This window comes from Musca autumnalis, unplaced genomic scaffold (genome assembly GCF_047663935.1).
Source record: "Musca autumnalis isolate F117 unplaced genomic scaffold, ASM4766393v1 scaffold_2, whole genome shotgun sequence".
NCBI lineage: Eukaryota > Metazoa > Arthropoda > Insecta > Diptera > Muscidae > Musca > Musca autumnalis.
Genome location: NW_027411755.1, coordinates 63,472,198 through 63,499,918, shown reverse-complemented (window position 1 = coordinate 63,499,918; position 27,721 = coordinate 63,472,198). Strand labels below are relative to the sequence as shown.

The 27,721-nt window shown below is 37.1% G+C and overlaps 2 protein-coding genes across 3 annotated transcripts in view; both read left to right on the top strand.

Annotated features, from left to right (window-relative positions):
* Positions 1–27,721, top strand: part of LOC141394003 (uncharacterized) — a 698,389-nt gene that overhangs the window by 252,009 nt on the left and 418,659 nt on the right. The gene's annotated exons all lie outside the window — the stretch shown is intronic.
* Positions 19,700–27,560, top strand: LOC141392800 (uncharacterized). Of its 2 annotated transcripts, XM_073965765.1 has the most exons (4): positions 19,700–19,942; positions 20,002–20,121; positions 25,609–26,220; positions 26,275–27,560. In XM_073965765.1, the coding sequence occupies exons 3-4, from the start codon at positions 25,618–25,620 to the stop codon at positions 26,725–26,727; spliced, it is 1,056 nt and encodes a 351-aa protein (XP_073821866.1). In that variant the 5' UTR covers positions 19,700–19,942; positions 20,002–20,121; positions 25,609–25,617; the 3' UTR covers positions 26,728–27,560. The 2 variants fall into 2 exon arrangements, with proteins under 2 accessions (XP_073821866.1, XP_073821865.1); XM_073965764.1 differs by having other exon boundaries at positions 19,700–20,121.

Sequence of the window (27,721 nt, the reverse complement as noted above, 5' to 3'; positions counted from 1 at the left end):
CTTAAGGGGTTACCCCTAGTTGTGCAGGCCAAAAAAATTTTTTCAAAGAAACTACCAATAATTTTATGTAGATATTTTTTGCACCTGAAAGAGCACATCTTGAACTACTTCTGGAATTTTTGTTATTGAAAAATATTGCTTAGTCAAATGGTAAATGGCTTCCTGCGAAACCCTTTTTTATAAAAGCGTTTTGCGGCGCCAACGATAGCTCGAAAACGGTTGGACCGATCTTCGTATATTTTTGTGGGCTTTTTAAGAACCTAATAATCTTGTCTTTAATAAAAAAAATTTAAAAAATCGATTAAAAAAAATTTGTGAGCTGTCAAAGTCAAAATTTCGAATTTTAACGAAAAAAATTTACAGTTTTTTGTCCACAATTCGGGCAAAAATATTTTATAAAAAAAATCTGCCTCGCTTAAAGACAAGCTTTTTATGTATATAATAAGCTCACCAAACCATATGAAGATCGGTCAATTCGTTTTCGAGCTATCGTTGGCACCGGCTTCAAAAATGCCATTTCGAGAAACACGCGTTTAAAGTTTCCACGCTACATACAAATCGCAATAATTTGTTCCCTTTCAATTCTCATATCTCAGGCAATTTTGCTCCGATCGTGTTGAAATTTTTTGCGACATACTCTATACTACCTGTACTTCAAAATAAGCCCATAATATTTTTTTCGATTTTTTGAAAGTGACAAGTAGAGGTAACCCCTTAAGCGTATAAGTGATGAAAGTACTCATACGATCCTTGTTCAAATTTCAATTTCAGATGTTTATTTCGATCCTCCATGAAAATAATTTCGAATTAAAATATATTTTCTTTTAGGGGTGACGTTTTTATTCTTCTTAAGACCCTTTGTCTACTACAAGAACACACTTTGTCTTGTAAAAGCTAAAATTGTGGAGGAGGAATGGAACACCAAGGGGAGGGAAATAAAAAAGAGACCCAGAATTAATTCTCCTAAATAATTTTTGTAAATTCAAAAAATATCAATTCCCTCTGTGTTTTATAGGAAAATTGTTAAGACAACTTCTTCGCAAAAAAAAGTTGAAAAACTGTCCATAGGAAGGGAAGTACAAATAAGTCCCACATCCAATTCTACTGAATAAAGAATTCCTGAAAGATTAAAAAAATACATTTTGCATTATTAAAAAGTTGACGTATAAGTTATGACAGTATGTATACGCTCCCTTTGCAAATGTAAGATAAAGTTTTTGAAGGCTCTCTTTAAACAATTTCTTATAATCGTTCTACAAACATCCCAGATGGGACAAGGGAGACTTCTCTCATATCAATGAGTGCATCCCGATTCATATTAGCTCAACGATATGGGACCTACTGTTTATTGCCGAGTCCGAGCGGCGTGTCCTAAGACACCCCTTGTAGAAAAGTTTTACATGGCTGATATACTCAGGAAATGTCGCCAACACCACTGATGGGTATTTTGCCACCGTTGAATATTTGATGTTGCCTGGCTTGGGAATAGAACCCACGACCTTTAGCGTGCAAGGCAGGTGTGCATACAATTGCACCACGATGGCACCCAATTTCTTACTTACTCAAATTAGTTTTGTCTGTCCATGAGGATGACACCCACACTTTCCAATATTTTGACCTAAACTTTCTGCTTCCCTAGTTTCAATATGTTTACTATTCAATGCCATATATAAATTAGAAATCAGTGATGACAAAACATTGGGATTTTGGAAAATCAAATTCTGCATCACTGTGCGGAGCATATGTATTGAGAAAATGTATACATCCTTTACCTTAATTTCTCGCAAGTAAGATTTTGGACAAATTTCTTTTGGAAATTCAAAATTTATTTTGCACTAACTCATAGACTTCTGCCGCAACTAATACTACAGCTCTTCAGTGGGAATCAATTTTGTCTTCATTTATAAGCTATCAAAATTGATGCACAATAATGTCGTTAAGGGTACTGAAGACGTATACTTGTTGTCAACACTTATACGGTCTATTTGATCTGAATCGCTAGCGCTTCCAGATCTAAAGTAATTAAGTCGTAGACTTCTGCGGCAACTAATACTATAGCTTTTCACTGGGAATCAATTGGGTCTTCATTTAGAAGCTATCAGAATTGGTGCGCAATTATGTTGTTTAGGTCAATGAAGGCGTATACTTGTTGTCAACACTTATACGGCCTATTTGATCTGAATCGCTAGCGTTTCCAGATCTGAAGTAATTAAGTAGTAGACTTCTGCCGCAACTAACACTACAGCTCTTCAGTGGGAATCAATTTTGTTTTCATTTAGAAGCTATCAAAATTGATGCACAATAATGTTCTTAAGAGTATTGAAGACGTATACTTCTTGTCAACACTTATACGTCCTATTTGATCTGAATCTCTAGCGTTTCCAGATCTGAAGTATTTAAGTCGTAGACTTCTGCCGCAACTAATACTACAGCTCTTCAGAGGGAATCAATTGGGTCTTCATTTAGAAGCTATCAAAATTAATGCACAACAATGTTGTTAAGGCTAATGAAGACGTATACTTGTTGTCAACACTTATACGGCCTATTTGATCTGAATCTCTAGCGTTTCCAGATCTGAAGTATTTAAATCGTAGACTTCTGCCGCAACTAATATGTACTACAGCTTTTCAGTGGGAATCAATTGGGTCTTCATTTAGATGCTACCAAAATTGATGCACAATAATGTTGTTAAGGGTAACGTGGCCGTATAATTGTTGTCAACACTTATACGGCCTATTGGATCTGAATCTAGCGTTTCCAGATCTGAAGTATTTAAGCTTTATTGACATACTGAGCAAAGTGTTAAAATGGGTCCAGTGAGAATCAATGGAATATGTAGGGACAGTATTATATTTTATGCAGCGAGCCTTCGCAGAATGTTATGGAAAATATCGACGTATTCGTATTGTCAACTCTCGCAAGACCCCTTTACAAGAATCTCTAGTATTGGCAGATCTCAAATATATATGGCACAACTGGCTACAGAACAAAGTTCTATAGAAATGTTACATGGAAAGCTCCAAATCTATTAAGAGGATTATAGGAACCATCAGATCTTACGGTATGGAGAATGTGGCCGTATACGTATTGTCAACACTTATACGACCACTTTACAAGAATCTCTATCTGAAATAGCCAAGGTCCACGGGACAAAAGCTATATAGGACTGTTATAACAAATCATTTTAGCAACAAACTATTTTCAAAATCAATTATTATAATGTTGCCAAAGATTATCGCTATATTGGGACTTATTCCTCTTGGAAGTACATTATTGAATTATTTTTTGTTAGCGGTAATGAAGACGTATACGTTTTGTCAGCACTTATACGACCTGAATGGGTGCCATCGTGGTGCAATGGTATGCACACCCGCCTTGCACACATAAGGTCGTGGGTTCGATTCCCCGGCCAGGCAACATCAAAACACTTTTCAACGGTGGCAAAATTCCCCTCAGTAATGTTGGCGTAATTTTCTGAGTATTTCAGCCTTGAAAAGCTTCTCTACAAAAGTGGTGTCTTAGACACGCCGTTCGGACTCGGCGATAAACTGTAGGCCCCATATCAGTGAGCTAATATGAATCGGGGTGCACTCATTGATATCAGAGAAGTCTCCCTTGTCCTTTATGGAATGTTTGTGGAACAATTAAAATTAATTAATTATATACGACCTGAATATTGAAATATATTTAACGAAAATGTATTTGAATTATATGGGACATTACTAACTGAAAGATGCAGAATTAAAGGAATGACAGCACTTATAAGTCCCTATTTACACCAAAATGAATTACTATAATTCTGCCATGCTTCCTCTTGAAAGTACAATTTTCTCAGTTTTAAGAACTACATTTTGGACCAAATTTCTTGAGGAACAAAAACAATATTTATTTTGATTTGTAGCACTGCCCCTTTGGCACCCATACCACTACTATGCCTATCACACACTACTATAAGCATCACCACAATTTACTAAAAATCTAGCAACTATATAACGAAATGTAGTAGTCATATGAACAAAAAAAAATTAAAACAAAAAACAACAACAACGCAAACAAACAACTGTGAACTTTCTATAGGAGATATTCTACTTAGGCATTATTATTTTCATATTAATATTAATTACTATTTTGTTTAAATTAGAAAAAAATAATTTCAAATTTAAATATATAGATAAAATAACTATTATGCAAAAGTTAAAAGAAAAAAACTAAAATAAATCTATTTGTTTTTATCTAAAGAAAATTAAATTAGATATTTTTTCGAGTAAAATAAAATTATTATACTTTCATTTAATTAACAAGAAAAAATACTCCAATTTCTTTGAAATAAAAAAAACTCTATTAAAAATTACAACACCAATAATTTAGTAAATTAAAAAACACAAATATTAAGAAACACCAAATATTATTGTTTAAATATGAATAGAAAAACCAACAACAACTAAAACTCTATTATATAACAATACAAAAAAAAACAACATTAACTAACAAATCTAAAACTTACAAAACCAACTTAAGTTCTTTATTTTTTGTAACCTTAGAGCTTCCCCAAACAATTGTTTTCCCATATATATTTTTATAAAAAATATTATTATTATTTTTATTATTTTGTTTCTTTATCAAAATACTTTTGAAAAATAATTTCCGAAAACATTGTAGTTTTGTTACTTTATTTTTGTGGTCTACCACATTTTACAACCACCATTGTCAGCTGTTATTTTATTCTATGTTTTTATTATTATTTTTTTTTTTATTATTACAATGACATCTACATGCATACATATGTTGTGGTTTAGTGGTTAACAACAACAAAATAACAAAAAAAAACAAAATATTAACTAAATATGTAGTTGAACAATAAAACAACAACACTTAGTATTCTTTAGTAATAATCACATAATAATAATTATAATTATTATTAAGATAATGAATAAAGAAAATTGGAGCATTTGATGTATTTGATAATGAAGTCAACAAATAAAGTGAAATCGCAAATATAACAAAAATGTATTTTATTTTTTGGAAAATATATGGAAATTGTTTAAAGGTAAGTACTAACAACCTAATGAAAACAAGTAAAAAAGTATCAGTCGCCTTTGCCGACAGAGATATACCCTCAGCCTGTGCAAATTGAAACACTTTTTCACAAAAAACTTATGTATTTAGGGGGTTTCAAAATTTTAGTCGTATGAACCGACAAAAATGTAGACTAGGATTAAAGTTCAAAAATTTTGCGGAAAACGTACTTAAAGGAATGGACGGTCATATACCATGAGGGTGCCATAGGGGGTTTTTACACCATTCGGGCTGTTTTCTGAAGAAGTATGGACTTGCCCCTGAAACAATTTTTACCATCGTAATTGAGGCAGCGAATGTAAGTTGCTTCAACAAAAATCAAAGTGATTCAATAGCAGGTCTTAAAGTGAACATATCCAAAATTTTGTGTGGGAGGTACGGGATGGAGTGGACAAATATAGTCCATATTCGAACCTTATCTATATCTGGTAGATGTTATGACAATGTGTAAAGTATGGACCAAATCGGTCACTCCCATCAAGAGTTATCGTGCGCACAATTTTTCCGAATATTTTTGAACTTTTGTGGGGTAGGTACCTGAAGGAGTGGACCGATATGGCTTATCTTCGAACTCAAAGTAACTTAGGAAACAATATTACGAAGGCCAAATGTTGGCCGGAATCGGCATTTCCGTTCGAGAATTATATTGCGCTTCCACCCATAAACATGGTGTCATAGGGTTTGTTTTTCAACTTTCAGACTATTTTTTCAGGAAGTATGGACTTGCCCTTGAGGAAACTTGTACCTTCGTATAGGGGACAGTGAATACAAGATGTTACAACAAAAACCAATGCGATTCGAGAGCAGGTCCTAAACTGAACTCTTCCGAAATTTTGTGTGGGAGGTACTCGAAGGAGTTTACCGATTGAGTCCATATTGGAATCTCATCTAAGTCTGGTAGAAGTTTCATAATGTGCAAAGTATGGACCAAATCGGTTACTTCCTTCAAGAGTTATCGTTCGCACAAATTTTCCGAACATTTTCGAACTTTTGTGGGGGAGGTACCGGAAGTAGTGGACCGATATAATCCATCTTTGAACTTGAACTAAGTTTGGACAAAATATTACGAAAGCCAAATTTTGGACCGAATCGGCAGATCCGTTCGAGAGTTATCTTGCGCTCCAACCACTACACACGGTGTCATAGGGTTTTTTTGTAACTTTCAGGCGATTTTCTCAGGAAGTATGGACTTGCCCCTAATGAAACTTACAGCGTCGTATAGAGGACAGCGAATACAACTTGCGTAAACAAAAATCAAAGAGATTCGAGACCAGGTCCTAAACCGAACTTTTCCGAAATTTTGTGTGGGAGGTACCCGAAGGAGTGGAACGATTGAGTCCATATTGGAACCTCATCTAAGTTTGCTAGAAATTACACGATGTGCAAAGTATGGACCAAATCGGTTATTCCCTACAAGAGTTATCGTGCGCACAAGTTTTGCGACAATTTTTGAACATTTGTGGGGGAGGTACCTGAAGGAGTGGACCTATATGGCCCATCTTCGAACTTAAATCGAATCTGGACAAAATATTTCGATGCCAAAATTTGAACCGAATCCATTGATCCGTTCGAGAGTTATCGTGCGCACGAGCCAGCCAGACAGACAGACGGACAGACAGACAGACAGACGGACGGACATTGCTAGATCTACTCAAAATTGTCTGAAACGGATATCGTACAAACATACTTGGGGTCTAAAACTATTATTTCGATGAGGCACATTTTTGGTCGTATCAAAGTGTAAATACCCTCTTTAGCCTAAAGGCTGAGGGTATAACAAGTAAAATGTCGTTAAGTTCAGCCGGGCCGAACTTTTTATACCCTCCACCATAAAATAGTCTTAATTAAAATGGAATAATTAGGGTTCTTTCACAATTTTAGGTGGAACAACTTTTCGACAATGCCTCCCACTATTGCTAATTTAAGCAACACAAATGTGTACCACCGTGGTGCAATGGTATGCACACCCGCCTTGTACGCAGAAGGTCGTTGGTTCGATTACCCGGCCAGGCAACATCAAAATTTTCAACGGTGGCAAAATACCCCTCAGTAATGTTGGCGACATTTCGTGAGTATTTCAGCCATGTAAAACTTCTCTATAAAGTAGTGTCGTAAGACACGCCGTTCGGACTCGGCAATAAACAGTAGGTCCCATATCATTGAGCTAATATGAATCGGGGTGCACTCATTGATATGAGAGAAGTCTCCCCTGTCCCGTCTGGGATGTTTGTGGAACAATTATATATATACACAAATGTTGGGGCAGAGATAATTCCTTTTGGAGATGAAAGCCTTTGGTGTGTGTATGTTAAAACCCCCGAAGGACAGATGCGCCGTGAGTCGAACTTCCGCGTTATGGCGTGATGAAGTTTTTTCAAGAGACCCTGTAAGCCATCATGAATTAGCATTATATCTTTGTTTGTTGTTTTTGTAGAGCACTTAAGCAACAGTGAACAAAGATACAACGCTAATTCTCACGCCATAACGCGGAAGTTCGACTCACGACGGATCTGTCCTTCGGGGTTCATAATATACTCACCAAGGCCTTTCTTCCCCAAGAGGAATTTTCCGGGCCCCAGACTTTCACCTCCATTTTGTTGAACAATGTTATCTAATCTAATCTAAAAAATGTGTTCAGCTAGGTGAAAGGTACCACCTACGGGGCTATATCAAAGAGTCAACTTATCTTTAAATTTTTAAGCGGAAAAGCTGCAGGGAACTTCAAGAGTCAAATTGAGGGTAGTTTCATCAAAACAATGTAGACCCTCAAAAATGGACCCATGTTGAAGAATTTTAGTGAAGAAATTTCGTGACCACTGAAAATTCCCGAAAATCGGGGGGATATACCAAAACATGGACCTATATTGACGATGTTTCGTTGGAGATGTTTTATGGCCACTGAGAACTTCAAATGTCAAATTACAGCTATTTCGGTTAAAAAATGTAGATAAAATTCTCAAAATACCGAAAATTGGGAGGTACGGTTATAAGGGGGCCATACCAAAGCATGGACCTATGTTGACGATGTTTGGTGGAGATGTTTCATGACCACTGAGAGCCTCAAATGTCAAATTGCAGATAGTTCGGTTACAAATTGTTAAAGTTCGGTTAAAAACTGTAGCTAAAATTCTCAAAATACCGAAAATCGGGAGATACCGTTATATGGGGGCTATACCAAAACATGGACCTATGTTGACGATGTTTGGTGGAGATGTTTCATGACCACTGAGAACCTCAAATGGCAAATTACAGCTAGTTCGGTTAAATATTGTAACCAAAATGCTCAAAATACCGAAAATCGGGAGGCACGGTTATAAGGGGGCCATACCAAAGCATGGACCTATGTTGACGATGTTTGGTGGAGATGTTTCATGACCACTGAGAACCTCAAATGTCAAATTGCAGATAGTTCGGTTACAAACTGTAGCTAAAATTCTCAAAATACCGAAAATCGGGAGATACCGTTATATGGGGGCTATACCAAAACATGGACCTATGTTGACGATGTTTGGTGGAGATGTTTCATGACCACTGAGAACCTCAAATGGCAAATTACAGCTAGTTCGGTTAAATATTGTAACCAAAATGCTCAAAATACCGAAAATCGGGAGGCACGGTTATAAGGGGGGCCATACCAAAACATGGACCTATGTTGACGATATTTGGTGGAGATGTTTCATGACCACTGAGAACCTCAAATGTCAAATTGCAGATAGTTCGGTTACAAATTGTGGCTAAAATTCTTAAAATACCGAAAATCGGGAGGTACCGTTATATGGGGGCTATACCAAAACATGGACCTATGTTTATGATGTTTGGTGGAGATATTTCATGATCACTGAGAACCTCAAATGGCAAATTACAGCTAGTTCGGTTAAAAGTTGTAGCTAAAATTCTCAAAATACCGAAAATCGGGAGGTACCGATATATGGGAGCTATACCAAAACATGGACCTATGTTGACGATGTTTCGTGGAGATGTTTCATGACCACTGAGAACCTCAAATGTCAAATTGCAGGTATTTCGGTTTAAAATTGTGTCTAAAATTCTCAAAATACCGAAAATCGGGAGGTACCGTTATATGGGGACTATACCAAAACATGGACCTATGCCTATATCCTTCGGGATATAAGTTTGTTGATCACTAGGAACCCTAAGTGCCAAATTATAGCTAATTCGGTCTGCAAATGTGGCGAAGAACGTCAAAATACCTCAAATCCGGAGGTACCGTTATATGGGGGCTATACCACAGAGTGGACCGATATAGCCCATCTCCGAACTTGACCTGCCTATGGAAAAAAGACTCTCCGGTGCAAAATTTCAGCACTCTATCTCAATTATTGCGGACGCTAGAGTGATTACAACAGACGGACAGACGGACAGACGGACATGGCTAGATCGTCTTAGAATTTTATCCTGATCAAGAATATATATACTTTATAGGGTCGCAAATGATTAATTCGATGTGTTACAAACGGAATGACAAACTTAATATACCCTCCATACTATGGTGGAGGGTATAAAAATTGTCTATCAGTAAACTCGGCGTGTACGTGTTGTCAACACTCATACGTTCATACGGGTATTTTTTCAGTTGTACCGCGAATCCAGAACAACTTCATAGTCGACAAAATAATGGTTAGAACATATCTGATAGTCTTGAATCTTCTTCAATCTCTCATCAAAGGTGATGATTTAATCGTGCTCAATTACTGACCATAGGCATCAGGGATGGAAAATTAAAAACTGCAAAAAGTACTAAAATAGTATTTTTTCAACAAAAAGGTACTTTTTACGCCCTCCACCATAGTATGGGGGCATATAAACGTTGTTTTCCGTTTGTAATGCATTAGAATAATCATTGGCGATCCTACAAAGTATGTAATCTTGATCAGCGTAAAATTCTGAGTTGATATATGCATTTCCATCCGTCTGTGCTAATCATTGAAGCATCTAGACAAAATGAGCTATATCGGCCAACTTTTTTTTTTTTTGTAATAGTCCTCATAAGCGGTACCACTCGATTTCGATGGTCGCCAACAAAACCGATTCAGGGTTTTCTATGTTTTATATACATTTCGGAAAAAATTGATGCCTTTTGGCGTTAATGGTTCCCAGTGGTTATAAACTTCTCCATTAAAAACAGGTAAGAGAGTGTTATTGTCGGACAGGACCGACCATGTGATACCCTACTCCACTACACCTGGGCACTATTTTCCAAGGAATTTCTTTTATAAAATTGCGACATATCTTAGCCGTCCGTCATACATACATAAGTTGATATACATACATGGTAACATACCAGAGATATAGAACATAAACACATATATATGTATAGGCCATCATTACTGGAAACGTATGGTATTATTTTCCGTAGTTTATAATGACCAATCGGGGCTTTTTCGTTACATATTATTAAAGCAATTTAGAAAGTATCAGTCAGCTGTGCCGATACAGATACACCCTCAGCCTCGGACACAAAGAACATAAGTAAACTCAGTACTTATAAAGTCTCTATGTTTTTATACCCTCTACCATAGTATGGAGGGTATATTAAGTTTATATTAAGTTTGTCATTCCATTTGTAACACATCGAACTAATCATTTGCGACCCTATAAAGTATAAATATTCTTGATCAGGATAAAATTCTAAGACGATCTAGCCATGTCCGTCTGTCCGTCTGTTGTAATCACTCTAGCGTCCGCAATAATTGAGATAGAGTGCTGAAATTTTGCACTCGAGGGTCTTTTTTCCATAGGCAGGTCAAGTTCGAAGATGGGCTATATCGGTCCACTCCCCCATATGACGGTACCTCCGGATTTGAGGTATTTTGATGTTATTCGCCACATTTACAGACCGAATTAGCTATAATTTGGCACTTAGGGTTCCTAGTGATCAAGAAACTTATATCCCAAAGGATATGGGCATAGGTCCATGTTTTGGTATAGTCCCCATATAACGGTACCTCCGGATTTTCGGTATTTTGAGAATTTTAGCCACAATTTTTAACCGAACTATCTACAATTTGACATTTGAGGTTCTCAGTGGTCATGAAACATCTCCACGAAACATCGTCAAAACAGGTCCATGTTTTGGTATAGGCCCCATATATCGGTACCTCCCGATTTTCGGTATTTTGAGAATTTTAGCCACAATTTTTAACCGAACTATCTACAATTTGACATTTGAGGTTCTCAGTGGTCATAAAACATCTCCACGAAACATCGTCAACATAGGTCCATGTTTTGGTATAGTCCCCATATATCGGTACCTCCCGATTTTCGGTATTTTGAGAATTTTAGCTACAATTTTTAACCGAACTAGATGTAACTTGCCATTTGAGGTTCTCAGTTGTCATGATATATCTCCACCAAACATCGTCAACATAGGTCCATGTTTTGGTATAGCCCCCATATAACGGTACCTCCCGATTTTCGGTATTTTAAGAATTATAGCCACAATTTGTAACCGAACTAGCTGTAATTTGACATTTGAGGTTCTCAGTGGTCATGAAACATCTCCACGAAACATCTCCACCGAACATCGTGAACATAGATCCATGTTTTGGTATAGCCCCCATATAACGGTACCTCCCAATTTTCGGTATTTTGAGAATTTTAGCTACTGTTTTTAACCGAAATAGCTGTAATTTTAAATTTAAGTTCTCAGTGGTCATACAACATCTCCAACGAAACATCGTCTACATAGGTCCATGTTTTGGTATAGCCCCCATATAACGGTATCTCCCGATTTTCGGTATTTTGAGAATTTTAGCTGCAATTTTTAACCGAACTAGCTGTAATGATCGGTATTTTGAGAATTTTAGCTACGATTTTGTCTAATCAAAAATAATCGTCAATATAGGTCCATGTTTTGGTATATCCCCCCATATAACTGTACCTCCCGATTTTCGGGAATTTTCAGTGGTCACGAAATTTCTTCACTAAAATTCGTCAACATGGGTCCATTTTTGAGGGTCTACATTGTTTTGATGATGATAAAACTTTTCCGCCAAAAAATTTAAAGATAGGTTGACTCTTTGATATAGCCCCGTAGGTGGTACCTTTCACCTAGCTGAACACATTTTTTTAGATTAGATAACACTGTGCAACATGGAGGTGAAAGTCTGGGGCACGGAAAATTCCTCTTGAGGAAGAAAGACCTTGGTGAGTATATTATGAACCCCGAAGGACAGATCCGCCGTGAGTGAAATTTTTGTTAGAGACCTTGTGGACCATCAGGAATTAGCGTTATATCTTTCTTCACTTTTGCTTAAGTGCTCTACAAAAACAACAAACAAAGATATAATGCTAATTCATGATGGCTTACAGGGTCTTTTGCAAAAACTTCATCACGCCATAACGCGGAAGTTCGACTCACGGCGCATCTGTCCTTCGGGGATTTTAATACACACACCAAGGGCTTTCATCTCCAAAAGGAATTATCTCTGCCCCAACGTTTGTGTTCACAGTGTATCGTAATTTTAGCAATAGTGGGAGGCAGTAGGAGTCTATCCACTCTCGAAAAGTTGTTCCACCTAAAATTGTGAAAGGACCCTAATTATTCCATTTTAATTAAGGCTATTTTATGGTGGAGGGTATAAAAAGTTCGGCCCGGCCGAACTTAACGACTTTTTACTTGTTTTTTTTAATTTGGGCCAATTTCCCAAAAATAATGGACTTTGACCCCAAAAAAATTGTGTCATCGTAACAGGGGCCACAAAGACAAAAAAATGCAAAAAAAAATGAAACAATCCGAGGGCACTTTCCAATATTTGTGTGGGAGGCACCCGAATGAGTGTTCCGATGTAGTATATATTCGAACGTATTCCAAGTCCCTTCGAGGGTTATTTTAGGTACTAGTCACTTTAGTTGGCATGGTCTTAGGAAGTATGGACTTACCCCAAAAAATTGCATCGTGGTAAAACGGGCCGCAAGGCGACCAAGTTTCAAACAAATTCAAAACGGTTCGAGAAGATTTGTTATTCTATACTTTTTCTAAAGGAGTGGGCCGATGGAACTAATATTTCATCCCTGGGCTGGAACAATTCTGTTAGTCCCTTTTGGAACGAACTATCGTGCGAATAATCTTAGCGACAAATTTTGAACTTTTGTGGGGGTAATTAACGGAAGGGGTAGACCGATATGGTCCATCTTCAAACTTAAAGTTTAGACCAAATTTAAGAGACCTAACATTTTAACTAAATAGGATTATCGTACGCACCAGCCAGCAAGACAGACGGACGGACATGGGTAAATAGACTTCAAATTGTCTTAAATGGATTTCGTCTAAAGATACTTGGGGTTTAAAATCATTATTTCGATAATCTCGTTGACCTAAATGTTCAGAGTATAAAAGAATATTAAAAGAATTTTTGAAATAGTTTTCAGTGATTTTTATCGTACCGATCAAAGACCAATATTTCGAGGTACTATTACAAGTAAGAACGGCGTTAAGTTCGGCCGGGCCGAACTTGTTATACCCTCCACCACAAGTTGTATTGAAGTAAAATGTAATAATTAGTTTCCTTTCGTGTATGAAGAAGACTTAATACTAAATTTCAGCAATTTCGGTAAAACAATGTGAGCCACCATTCTATGGGGGCTATTTCAAAACGTCGATCTATACCGACAAATTTCTGACGAAAAGTTTTTAGGCTCAAAGAAGACTAAATACCGAATTTCCTATATTTCGGTAAGAGAATGTGGCTAAAACTAAAAAATACCGAAAATCAAGAAGTAAGCTTCTATGGGGATATAGGAAGACGTGTACCTATACTGATAATACTCTTCTGGAATATTTAATAACTCTTGGAAGACGAAATAACGAATTTCAGCCATTTCGGTTGGATATTGACGTCACAATCTTCAGTATTACGAAAATCCGGAGGTATCGTTCTATGGGGGCTATATCGAAACGTGGAGCTATAACGACGAATTTTAGTCAGAAATGGGGCAATATGAAAGTGTGGACCTGTACAGACATATTTCTGGCGAACAGTTTCACATTGAAGACTAAATACCAAACTTCAGACATTTTGGTGGAATATTGGAGACACAACCAAAATACGAAAAATCAGGAGGTACCTTTCCATGGGGGCTATATGAAGGCGTGGACCTATACGGACAAATTTAAAGGGGAAGTTTAAGTACCCCCAACGAAGTCTTAATACCAAATTTCAGACATTTCGGTGGAATATTGAGGCCACAACGCTCAAAATACCGAAAATCGGGAGGTACCGTTCTATGGGGGCTATATGAAGGTATGGACAGATACCGACAAAGTTCTGGGGGAAAGTTTTATACCACCAACGTAGACTAAGTACCAAATTTCAGCCATTTCGGTGTGATAATGAAGCTAAAACCTTTAAAATACCGAAAATCGGGAGGTACCGTTCTATGGGGGCTATATGAAGGTGTGGACCGATCCCGACAAAATTCTGGGGGAAAGTTTTATACCCCTAAAGAAGACTACGTACCAAATTTCAGCCATTTTGGTAGGATAATTAAGCTAAAACCTTCAAAATACCGAATATCGGTAGGTACCGTTATATAGGGGTTATATGAAGGTGTGAACCGATACCGACAAAATTCTGGGAGAAAGTTTTATATCCCTTAAAAAGACTACGTACCAAATTTCAGCCATTTTGGTAGGATAATGAAGCTAAAACCTTAAAAATACCGAAAATCGGGAGGTACCGTTCTATGGGGGCTATATGAAGGTGTGGACCGATACCGACAAAATTCTGGGGGAAAATTGTGTACCCCTAAAGAAGACTACGTACCAAATTTCAGCCATTTTGGTAGGATAATGAAGCTAAAACCTCAAAAATACCGAAAATCGGGAGGTACCGTTCTATGGGGGCTATATCAAGACGTGGACCGATATATCCCATTTTCAATACTAACCATCTTGCAAGTAATAAAAACTTCTGTACCATTTTGACTCTCTATCTTTAAAATTGCGAGCTGTATCTTGATTTCAACAGACAGACGGACAGACAGACGAACATGGTCAAATCGACATAGAATTTTATGCTGATCAATAATATATATATTTTATAGGGTCTCCGACGAATATTTCGATGTGTTACAAACGGAATGACAAATTTAATTATACCCTCCAAGGTCGAGAGTCAAAAATAAATCACGTGGGCGGAATGTGTCTACCAGGAATAAAGATATAAGATATACATTATATTTTTTGTCAAATTTTCACACAAAAGTTTCGGTCCATTTCACCCGCTAAAGACTATCTTATCATCATGTAAAATTGAGAACTTATTTTCTGTCCTAAGCTCACACCTTATTCGCTCTGATTGGACTATGATTGCGACCTACAGAGTAGATACAAATTCGGAAAAAAATTTTGTTATTGGTCCATTTCACCCCCTAAATATTTCACGATCATCACCAATAACAATAGCGATCTATTCTGATGTGTCCATAATTGCGGCCTGGAGTTTGATTACAATTTATAATGGACAGACGGACGGACGGACGGACGGACACACATCACTATATCGCTTTATCTCGTCGAGATATGAAAAATGGTATATAACATTGGGGGTCTACGAATATTTCGCGGAGTTACATGAGTTTTTAGCAAAAAAACTAATAATACCCTTCCCACATTGTAGAGTAGGGTATAATTATGGCTGGCCATAGGGTCACGCCCTATTGCAAGCATTTTCAAGTTTTTACTTTGAGTATACAGTCTGGACGGGCTCCAGAATTGGTTTCTACAAATCTTATATCCTCATGCTAAGTGTTGCCAACAAGCTGCCCCTTCGACTCCTCCTGCCTTCATATTTTTTAAGGGAATTCACACTACTTGTTCTTGGAATCGACACACGATTTCAAATATTTCCATAAGGCAATTTTTATACCCACCATAATATCGATGCCTTACTTCCTCAACCTCTTATCTTAAAAATAACATTTTTGAAGAGAGATAAAAAATGATAATGTTTTGATACATCGGGATTTTAGAAAAAGTTTAATTGCAATTATTAATGAATTAGATTTACCCAACATTCTAATAATTGTGTTAAAACTTTTTCTTATCTCTCCTCAAAATTTCATTTTTAAGATATAAGGTTGAGGAAGTAAGGCACCGATATAGAACGTAAAATTAAATTTGTCATTCCGTTTCTCATCGAAATATTCGTCGGAGACCCTATAAAGTACATATATATTCTTGATCAGCATAAAGTTCTAAGTCGAAATAGTCATGTCCGTCTATTCGTCCGTCTGTTGATTTCGCAATTTTTAAGATAAGGCTTTATAATTTGGTATTGAAGTCTATATTACTCCTAGAATATTTGGTATTGCAAATGAACTATATCGGACCACGTTTTGATATAGCCCTCATAGAACAGTACCTCCCTATTTTCGGTATTTTGAAGTTTCTAGCCTCATTATCCCACCGAAATGGCTGAAATTTGGTGCTTAGACTTCGTTTGGGGGTATACTTTCCACCTGAAATTTGTCGGTACAGATCCACATCTTCATATAGCCCCCACCTGAAATTTGTCGGTACAGATCCACGTCTTCATATAGGCCCCATAGAACGGTACCTCCCGATTTTCGTTATTTCAAAGGTTTGAGCCTCATTTTACCACAGAAATGGATAAAAGTTAGTATTTAGCCTTCGTTGGTGATATAAAACTTCCAACCTGAGTTTTGTCGGTATAGTTCCACGTCTTCATATATCCCCGATATAACGGTACCTCCTACTTTTCGGTTTTTGAAGGTTGTGACCTCAACATCCCACCGAAACGACTGGCATTTGGTATTCGGTCTTCGTTGGGGTATACAACTTTCCACCTGAATTTTGTCGGTATCGGTCCACACCTTCATATAGCCCCCATTGAACGTTATCTCCCGATTTTTAGTATTTTCAAGGTTTTAGCTTCAATATACCACCGATAGGCTGAAATTGGTGTTTAGTTTTCGTTGGGGGTATAAAACTTTCCACCTGGAATTTTTCGGTACATGTCAACGTCTTCATATAGCCCCCATAGAACGGTACCTGCCAATTTTCGCTATATGGAAGATGGTGACCTCAATATCCCCCCGAAATGCCTGAAATTTGGTATTTGGTCTTCGTTGGGGGGTATACAACTTCCCACCTGAAATTTGTCTGTATAGGTCCACGTCTTCAATTTTCGGTCTTTTAAGGGTGTGACCTCAACATCCCACCGAAATGGCTGAAATTTGGTGCTTACACTTCGTTGGGGGTATACAACTTCCCACCTGGAATTTGTCGGTATAGGTCTACGCCCTCATAGAGCGGTACCTCCCGGTTTTCGGAATTTTTAAGGTTGTGACCTCAACGTCCCGAACTCTGTTATGCTCAAAGCTGCTCGAGTTAGTTGAATAGGTTTGACAGGACAGGTGAAAGGATACAGTGTATGGTGCGGGCTTGTCTCGCTTGCTGGTAGATGTTTTGCACGGTGTCATCAATCCTTGTTCTATAGGAGTTTCGACGGCTACATCATCCCGAACGTAATTGAGCCAAAACTAGTTTGGTCTGTCAAACAATAGTTGTTTATGGCAGCTGCGGCTGCCTCTGGAAGAATGCTATTCGAACTAAACACCTGCACAGATACAACTGAATATATCAGTTCCGACATTTTCTAACATTGAGTGAGTATAGATATGTTGAATGTAGTTTCAGTTACAAGCTGTTATTGATAATTTTTCAAACAGGTATGATATGAGTTGGTATAGACAAAAAAGGCGCATATTTGTTTACATCTGGTTTGCACAAACTGATATAAAGGGATATTGGAGTCCATACAATAAGTACTTATCGTATGTAGCCCAAATCAAAAAGACATTGACATTCGCACAGAGCTGAATTTTGGTGGAGTGTAGGATTACAAATAAGGTCCTAAAATTCTCGGTCGATCCCATGCGTGCAAAGAAACTTATTCATGGTCAAAGGTCATATTTTTATTTTTGTTTTGTGATATATCTCAAAAACGGTGAGCCTTACATAAAAGTGACTAAGGCAAAAACAAAGACCATAAAATTCTCTATAAGATATCGCATTCCTAAAAGTCACATAAAAATGATATGCACATATGAAGCACATATAACATATTTGACCCAAAAGTCAGGATACAAAATCTGGTTAGACTTGGTTCTACTGGACCGATTTCTGCAAATCAAATCAAAAATGCGAATTTCGAATTTCTTCAGAATCATTCCATGGAACAATAACAAATTTTGCATGATGACAACCATTAGGAATAACAAAATCGTTAAATTTGTAATGGAGGGTATATTAAGTTTGTCATTCTGATTGTAACTCCTCGAAATAATAATTTAAGATCGTATAAAGTGTATATATCTGATTTCACAGAAAGAAAAAAATAATACGTTGAATTTATTAACATTTGTTTTTATACCCACAGCCATAATATGGATGGTATAATTAAATTTGTCATTCCGTTTGTAACACGTCGAACTATTTATCGGAGACCCTATGAAGTACATATATTCTTGATCAGGGTAAAATTCAAATTCGATATAACCGTCCGTTCGTCTGTTGAAATCAAGATGCAGCCCGCAATTTTTAAGATAGAGCTTTGTAATTTTGTTTAGAAAAAAGATTTTTTTCAAATTGGATCAATATTAAAGAAGGTATGAGTATTTCATTGCATATAGTTGTTACAGAATTTGACTTTTTCAAGGTGCAATATCTCTGGAACCGTTAGTCAAAAAAAAAAATCTAAAAATATACTAAAATGTGTTGCCGATGAGCAGCATCACCACAGCAAAAAATAAAGAAAATGAAAAACCTCATTCTGAAAAAGTGTCCGATTTCACTCGAAATCCTCATATCCATTTTTTTTTTCTCTAAATGCCCTTTTTGATTTTTCGATTTCGTTACTTTTGTGTTTTGTTGGAGACTTTATAAAAGCTTTAAAATACAATGTGGCAACGCCAATGATAACAACACGTTAGGTTTGGGTCTAAAATAAGTTTTTCGTTAAAGCTTTTAGCAAAATACACCGCAAATACCCATGGAATAAGATAACCACACAACGACACATTCACATTGGAAAATGCTTGGAAAAGCCGGTCAAAAGAAAATCACAAAACAAATAAGAAGAAGCAAGGAAAACAGGAAACACATTAAAAGCCAAAATTGTAAACAAATCTCCAAAGAAGGAAACATATCCCAGTCATAGCCACACTGCACAGGGAGGATACACAGCTTTGCGCCTTTTCTTCGGTAATGTTTACGCATCATCCCCCACAACGGGGCATCCATCCACCGCACAAATCAAATTGCAGGCAAATAATGAAAAAAACATAGAACTCAAATTCAAAAATGGGATACAGACACAGAGTGTACCTCAGCCGAATAGTGATGGTATGCAACAGAATTCCTATAAAGCCAACAAACAGCAGGCGAATGGGGTCGGGAAAAGAGTGCCGCTGAGCAAAAGAGAATGGAAAATTGTTGCCAAACAAATTTTCGGCTATTTCAAATATAACGTAGAAGGGGATGTATTCGCATAAGCTGTGCATCCTGCCACCAAAAGATGAAGTGAATAAGGAAGAAACACGAAATGTCAAGTACATTCTAGGGGGTAGTGAGTGTGTGTACATAAATCGAAAAAGAAGCAAAGAAGCATATTGATGGTAGGATGTCAGTGCAGAAAAAACCAGCAGCGGTACCACATCAAATGGGACGAGACATAAAAGCATTAAGACACCCCTCACACAACACATAATCACACACATACGCAAAGTTGTAACTGCACCAGCCCAATAGACAGATATCAAATTCACAGGATACAAAACTGATGAGCCACAGTAGTACTACTTCTCAGAGAAAAACAGAGACGTAAAGTGAAAATAAGTGGAAAATTTAAGAATAAATCTAAGAAAATTTATTTTCACCAGTAACAAATTCGCTAAGGTTGTCAAAGGAAAGAAAAAGTGAAGCAAACAAAGTGAAATTGTAGACAAAACAATCAAATAATACATAAATTTTAAATAGAAACCAGCAACAAACTGGAAAAAGTAAGAAAAAATGAAAAACTAAAAACAGCATTGATGCCGATTGCAATTAAAGACTTTTTGGGAAAACACCCAGCAATAAATTTATTAATTATTAAAACAATAAAATGGAATAAAATTAGAATATGTATAAACTAATGCATATTGCAAAATTAAGCTTTTTAAGTATTAAGAATTTCCATAGACAATTTTTGGATTTACAAAAATTTAATGGGTGTGTGTGTGTGTGAAGCGAGCACTTATTGTGATTTCAAGGAAATGATTTTCGTTTTATACCTGCGGACATATATTACTTTATATTTTATCAAAAGAGTAAAACAATAATTTTTGGTAAGGCCTTATATTTCTAATACATTGGAATATAAACTGGCCCAGATGCACTTAACACAGATCTGAATCGGAATGTTGCCTCTGCTGACATCGTATAGTCCCTGGTTAAAGGAATGTTCCCGCTGAAATAGATTTGGTGGCATAAAATTTAATTATTCTACTATGTTCAGAGGACTTGTCGTAGCAGATTTGAGAAAGAAATCGAAATACACAAGTTCGTTGGTTACATGCTTAGAAATTTATCGTGGGAATGGACAGAATTAAGTCACATCAGTTGGCTTTAACTACAAATTTGTATGCTTCAGATTCATGGGGATGGGTGGAAAGTTACATAGATGCTGGATAAGGCGAGGGCTTCGGTGATGTGGAGGACATGAAGCACCAGGAGTAATAATTTTTCTCTGGGAGTTGAAAATATAACTGTAACCGTGTGGAACTATGTTGCATCTATAGTCATTAAGATATCGGAAGTCATGACTAGACAGCGGAATCCTATGCAAATTCATATATGGTTGGGATGGTCGTAGAGAAAATCTGATTAAACAGAAACTCGTTTTATTACAAAATAAAACGAATTAGGCCCAGGAATTTTTGCATATTCAGCATATCGTGCATATTTTGACATATTCTTACTTATCTGCATAAAATTAGCATATGCAAAAATATTTTCAAGGATTTGTAGTCTAAATATCCCACCGAAATTTGGCTGACATTTGGTATTAAGTCTTCGTTAGGGGTATGCAACTTTACAACTGAAGTCTGTCCGCATAGGTCCACGTCTTCATATAGCCCCCATAGAACGGTACCTAGCGATATTCGGTATTTTGAAAGTTGAAGCCTCCCACCGAAATTACTGAAAATTGGTATTTAGTCTTCGTTGGGGGTTTTATACCCTGAATACCACCTGAAATTTGTCGGCATAGGTCCACGTCTTCATATAGCCGCCGTAGAATGGGACCTTCGAATTTCTGGTATTTTGAAGGTTCTGGCCTCAATATCCCACAGAAATGACTGAAATTTGGCATTTTGTCTTCGTTGTGGGTATACAATTTTCCACCTTAAATTTGTCGGCATAGGTCCACGTCTTCATATAGCCGCCGTAGAATGGGACCTTCGAATTTCTGGTATTTTGAAGGTTCTGGCCTCAATATCCCACAGAAATGACTGAAATTTGGCATTTTATCTTCGTTGTGGGTATACAATTTTCCACCTTAAATTTGTCGGTATAGGTCAACGTCTTCATATAGCCCCCATAGAACGGTACCTTCGGATTTCTGGTATTTTGAAGGTTGTGCCCTCAATATCCCTCCGAAATGGCTGAAATTTGGCATTAAGTCTTCGTTGTGGGTATAAAACTATCCACCTGAAATTTATCGGTATAAGAATTGTACCTCCCGATTTTCGGTATTTTGAAGGTTGTGGCCTCAATATCCCACCGAAAGGACTGAAATTTGGCATTTTGTCTTCGCTGTGGGTATAAAACTTTCCACCTTAAATTTGTCGGTATAGGTCCACGTCTTCATATAGCCCACATAGAACGGTACCTGCGGATTTCTGGTATTTTGAAGGTTGTGCCCTCAATATCCCTCCGAAATGGCTGAAATTTGGTATTAAGTCTTCCTTGGGGGTAAAAAACTTTCCACCTAAAATTACATTTTCCATATGCAAAAACTTATGCATTTTGCATATGTCAAAATATGTCCAGTTCCAAAATTTGACATGAATCGGACCAAAAATAGGGGTTGCATAAAATTCCGCTGTCTATTGATAACTTAGTTAGTTGAGAAATTCGGCCTTTCTTCGCCAAGACCAAAGACGGCAATGTTTGTTTGCATGCTGGGCAAATTGGAACACCATCCTGTCCTCTTTTAATTGAATAAATTCCCTGCATTAGATGATACAAAATGTTGTTGTTTCCTTAATGACTGGAATATGGTCTTTGGGTAGCTTGCCGCGGAACCTCTACACCTCTTTCAGATGTAATTCGAAACATTTTAGTTGTAATTCGTAACATTTCATTTGTAATTCGAGAATTCCATTCGAATTATTCTATTTACAAATTACAACTGGAATAATTCGAATTACAAATAGAATAATTCGAATTAGAAATGTAATAATTTGAATTACAAATGGAACAATTCGAATTACAAATGAAAAGTTACGAATTACAAATAAAATTCTCGAATACATACATACGTTCCCACAACATTCCCGAAGGGACAAGGGAGACTTCTCTCATATCAATGAGTGCACGCCGATTCATATTGGCTCAATGATATGGGACCTACTTTTTATTGCCGAGTCAGAACGGCGTGTCTTACGACACCACTTGTAGGGAAGTTTTTCATGGCTTAAATACTCAGGAAATGTCGCCAGCATTACTAAGGGGGAATTTTGCCACCGTTGAAAATTTGATGTTGCTTGGCCTGGGATTCGAACCGCAGACCTTCTGAGTGCAAGGCGGACGTGCTAACCATTGCACCACGGTGGCCCCCAAAAAAATTCTCGAATTACAATAAAAATAATTCGAATTACATCTAAACAAGTAAAAAAGTATCAGTCGGCTTTGCCGAAAGAGATATACCCTCAGCCTATGTGAATTTCATCTTTCATCTAGGAACAGATCGAATGTATTTAGGGTCTTTCAGAATTTTGTTGCCCTTTTTGTGCATTTTAGCTTGCCGACAAAAATGTGGATTAGGATTAAAGTTCAAAGGTGTTGCGGAGCAGGCACTTAAAAGAATGGACCGACTGGGTCCATTATGGAAGTGGATATCGATAGTCATTTCAGTGGGTCATCGTATAACTTTTGGACCAGTATGCCAGGAAGCATGGACTTGTCCCTGAAAAAACATTATATCGCTTTAAGAAGGACCGCACCGAACACCATCTGTATACATTTCCAAAGGATCTTCGAACAGATCCTAAACTGAACTTTTTTATGGGAGATACCCTAAGAAGAGAACCGATATGGGCCATTTTAGAAGTTATAGTTTGGACCAAATCTGTTGCCCCGTTCAAGGGATATCGTTCTTACAATTTTAGGGAAATTTTTTTTAAATATTGGGGGTAAGTACATGAAGTTGTAAACCGGTATTGCCCATCTTCGAACTGAAACCAAGTTTGTATAAAATATGACGAAGGCAAATCGGTTGATAATATAGTGCCATGGCGGTTTTTTACACCTTTTCTTGTTTTCTCAGGATGATGGACTTGCCCCCGAAAAAACTTTTACCGTCGTAATTGAGGCAGCGAACTCAAGTTGCTTCAACAAAATCAAAGTGATTCGAGAGCAGGTCTTAAAGTGAACTTATCCGAAATTTTGTGTGATAGGTACCCGAAGGAGTGGATAAACATAGACCATACTCGAACCTGATCTATATCTGGTAGATATATTAGGATGTGTAAAGTATGGACCAAAACGGTCACTCCCTTCAAGAGTTATGTGCAAACAATTTTTCCGGACATTTTTAAACTTTTGTGGGGGAGGTACCTGAAGGAGTGGACCGATATGGCTTATGTTCGAACTTAATCTATGTTTGGACAAAATATTACGAAGACTTAATTTTGGACCGAATCGCCAGATCCGTTCGAGAGTTATCTTGCGCTCCAACCACTTCACACGGTGTCATAGGGGTTTTTTGCAACTTTCAGGTTATTTTCTCAGGAAGTATGGATTTGCCCCTGATAGAACTTGTACCATCGTATAGGGGACAGTCAATACAAGTTGTTACAACAAAAATCAAAGCGATTCGAAAGCAGGTCTTAAACTGAACTTTTCCAAAATTTTGTGTGTGAGGTACCCGAAGGAGTGGACCGATTGAATCCATATTGGAACCTCGTCTAAGTCTGGTAGAAATTTTATGATTTGCAAAGTATGGACGAAATAGGTTAGCTCCATAGAGAGTTATCGTGCGCACAAATTTTCCGAACATTTTCGAACTTTTGTGGGGGAGGCACCGGAAGGAGTGGACCGATATAACCCATCTTCGAACTTAAACTAAGTTTGGACAAAATATTACGAAAGTCAAATTTTGGACCGAATCGTTTGATCAGTTCGAGAGTTATCGTGCGCTCCAGCCAGCCAGATAGGACCGAATCGGTTGATCCGTTCGAGAGTTATCATGCGCTCCAGCCAGTCAGATAGACAGACCGAGGGTTAAACAAGGGAAACCTAAGAGTTACGAACATTACTTAGGGTTAAACGAAATGGTTATGTGGTCACCCCAAGGTTAATGAAGGTAAACCTAAAAGCTACGGACACCCTAGGGTTGCCGAAGGGAAACCTAAATGTTACGGATACTATTTAGGGTTAGACGAAATGGTCTTGTGGTCTCCCGAGGGTAAACAAGGGCAACCTAAGACTTACGGACCCTACATAGGGTTAACGTGACGGTAATATAATCTCCCGAGGGTTAAGCAAGTGCAAACTGAGAGTAACGGACACTACTTAGTATTAACGTGACGATAGGAAAATCTAAGAGTTACAGACACAACATAGGATTAAACGAGTCTAATGGTCTCCCGTATTTGAACCCTATCTATGTCTTGAAGAAATATTAAGGTTTTGGAAGTATTAATGTTCGTGCGAACATTTACCAGGAGGTACCAGAAGGAGTGGACCGATGTGGCACATCTTCCAACTTGACCTATTTTTGGACAAAATAATATTATTTAACCAAAGCTGATGGAGCACATCAGCCATCCAGACAGACGTAGAGGCAGGGCTAAATCGACTCTAACTAGTCTGAAACGAATTTCGTCCAACATACTTGGGGTCTAAAACCATTATTTAGATGATTCAGGTATTTTTTTTAATTTTTATCTACGTTTTTGGTCTAAATTGGTAGCATATATCCACGTCTTAATATAGCCCCCATAACCAATACCGCCCGTTGTTAGTTATATTGAAGTTTTTATCTACGTATTCGGTCTAAATTGGCTGTAATTTAGCATTAAGTTTTCAAAAAACTTCTGCACAAAAATTGTGAACATACATAGGTCCACATTTTGGTATAGCCCCCATATAGCAGTGCCGCCAGATTTCAGGTGTAACTAATGATGGTGGAGGGTATAAACTTAACGCTATTTACATGTTAAATTTAAAAACTCAGTTTACAATTTTTAATTAATTTCTTTCTTCCACTTTCTTTCGAATAGTCCGATAAAATGCGCAGTCGTACCGAAATGGTTACAACGACTTTTGTCGATTCCGAAGAGGATTACAGTGATGACGATGACTCCGAGGAGGATTGGCGTCCATCGGCGTCAAATAAAAATGGCAAGAAACAAAGGCAACAAAAATCAACTGGCGGGGGATCGAAAAAGGGGAGAAAACGTAAAGGTGGTCCGGCAGGTGCAGGGGCAAATGCCAAGGGAGCTAACAAACGTAAAACCGCCAATTATGCTGAAAGTGATGATGATGAAGAAGATGATGTGGATAACAGTGATGAAGATTATGATGATGAAGATCTAGAACCAGCAGCAGCCGTAGCAACAACAGCTTCAACAACCAAAACAAAACCAGCCACAAGTTTACCGCCCAAGAAACAATTTTCGGAAAAGAATAACAGCTCTTCATCGGGTAATGGTACCGGCAATAGCAGTGAAGAGGAAGCTATTAAATTGCTGGTCTATATAAAGGATCTTGTGGGGGATTATGGTAAAAATAATCGCTTGTGTTTGTGGCGCAAGGATAGTAATAATTTATTGCAAAAATACATCAGAGTAAAGACCACACCGGAGGAGTTTTTGTTTACATCCAGTTCGGTGGTAAGTTGTGGGAGGTTTGATGTGTAAGAAAGGTGACTAATTGTGGGTTTTTAGTATTCCAGTTTTGATGACAAACGTATTAGCGATTTTTATGAGATCAATGTCAAGTCCTTGGATTCCAGCAATCGCCGTGTAAAAATTTCCAACACTTCGGATTTAAAGAAAATCATCATCGAGGCGGGTAAAAAGAAAAGGGAACAGGCTAAACTGGCTGCCGCCGATGATGAGGAGGATGATGGTGATTTAAGTGATGATGACATCAGCGAATCGGAATTGGAGAAGAGTGAAAAGGCCAGTGAAAATAAGGAAAATGTCAAGAAAAAGAATTTGAAAATGAAGTTACTGCAAAAGCGTAAAAAAGCTGGAGAGGATGATGATGATGACGACGATGAGGAAGAGGTTGAGGAAGAAAATGATGAAGAAGAAGATGAGGGTGATTTAGAGGAAGATGATGACGATGACCCTGAAGAAGATATTGAAGAAGATGATGAAGGGGATGATGATTAAGTTGTGAGTGAGGAGAGATCTCTTATTTTCTGAAGGGAGAAGAGGTTTTTTTCATAAAAAATAGAACCCAAGAAAAAGAGTGATTTAATCAAAATAATTTTAAAATCAACGAAAGATAAAGTGAATTAAAATAAAATTGAATGCCAAAGTTTAGATTGTGGAGAAATTAAATTAATTAAAGTTTTTAGAAGTTGATCGAGTCTTTGACTGTGTCAAAATTAAAGAGAGAAAAAAGATAAAGGATTTTTTAAGAAAGCGACTTGAAAGGGAAACTTAACGACTTCACTCGGACTTCAATGGATCTGTGTAGACGACTTGTCCACTCTTTTGTGTAGAGGACTTGTCCAGTAGTGTGTTTATGAAGACTTGAAAAGGAGTATATGTAGACGATTTGACTTGGAGTCTGAATGGACGAGCCAGGTGTTCCAGAGACGTTAGACAAAAGAAGCCTGTTTATAGATCTCTGTAGAGCCTGAAATGCCTCTCTACACTATTATTTACTTTTTCCTACAGTCAAACTTTGGCAATTCATATAAAGTAACCATATGAGTTTAAACATAAATCAATGTACTGATTATAAACTATTTTAAATTTTTATTAGAATTTTTGATAAAAATCTGAATATTTTCTCAAAAAAATATTCTCATACATAAATAAATCATTAAAAAAATATATCAAGCAACTCAATGTATATTCCGAAGAGCAAAAAATATTAAAAATTAAAATTTTTGGCAGAAAAAAAAAATATTTACAAAATTTATTAAAATGTTTTGAAAAAAAAAATAATGAAAAAAAAAACTGGTTGCACATATAAAACAATTAAGAAACAAAAATAGATTTAGCTGAAATCTCAGATAAATGCCAAATTATTTATAAAATTTAAACTTTTTAACAAACACAAAAACAATTGCTCTAAAAACACACACATAAGAATATCATTAATTTTGAATCGTAACATTTAACTATTAAACTTAAGATGATCATAGAATACAAC

Coding starts and splice junctions, on each gene's coding strand:
- LOC141392800 (XM_073965765.1), top strand. CDS start 25,618: ATGCGCAGTCGTACCGAAATGGTTACAACGACTTTTGTCGATTCCGAA. Junction 26,221..26,274: donor TGTTTACATCCAGTTCGGTG/GTAAGTTGTGGG, acceptor GTGGGTTTTTAG/TATTCCAGTTTTGATGACAA.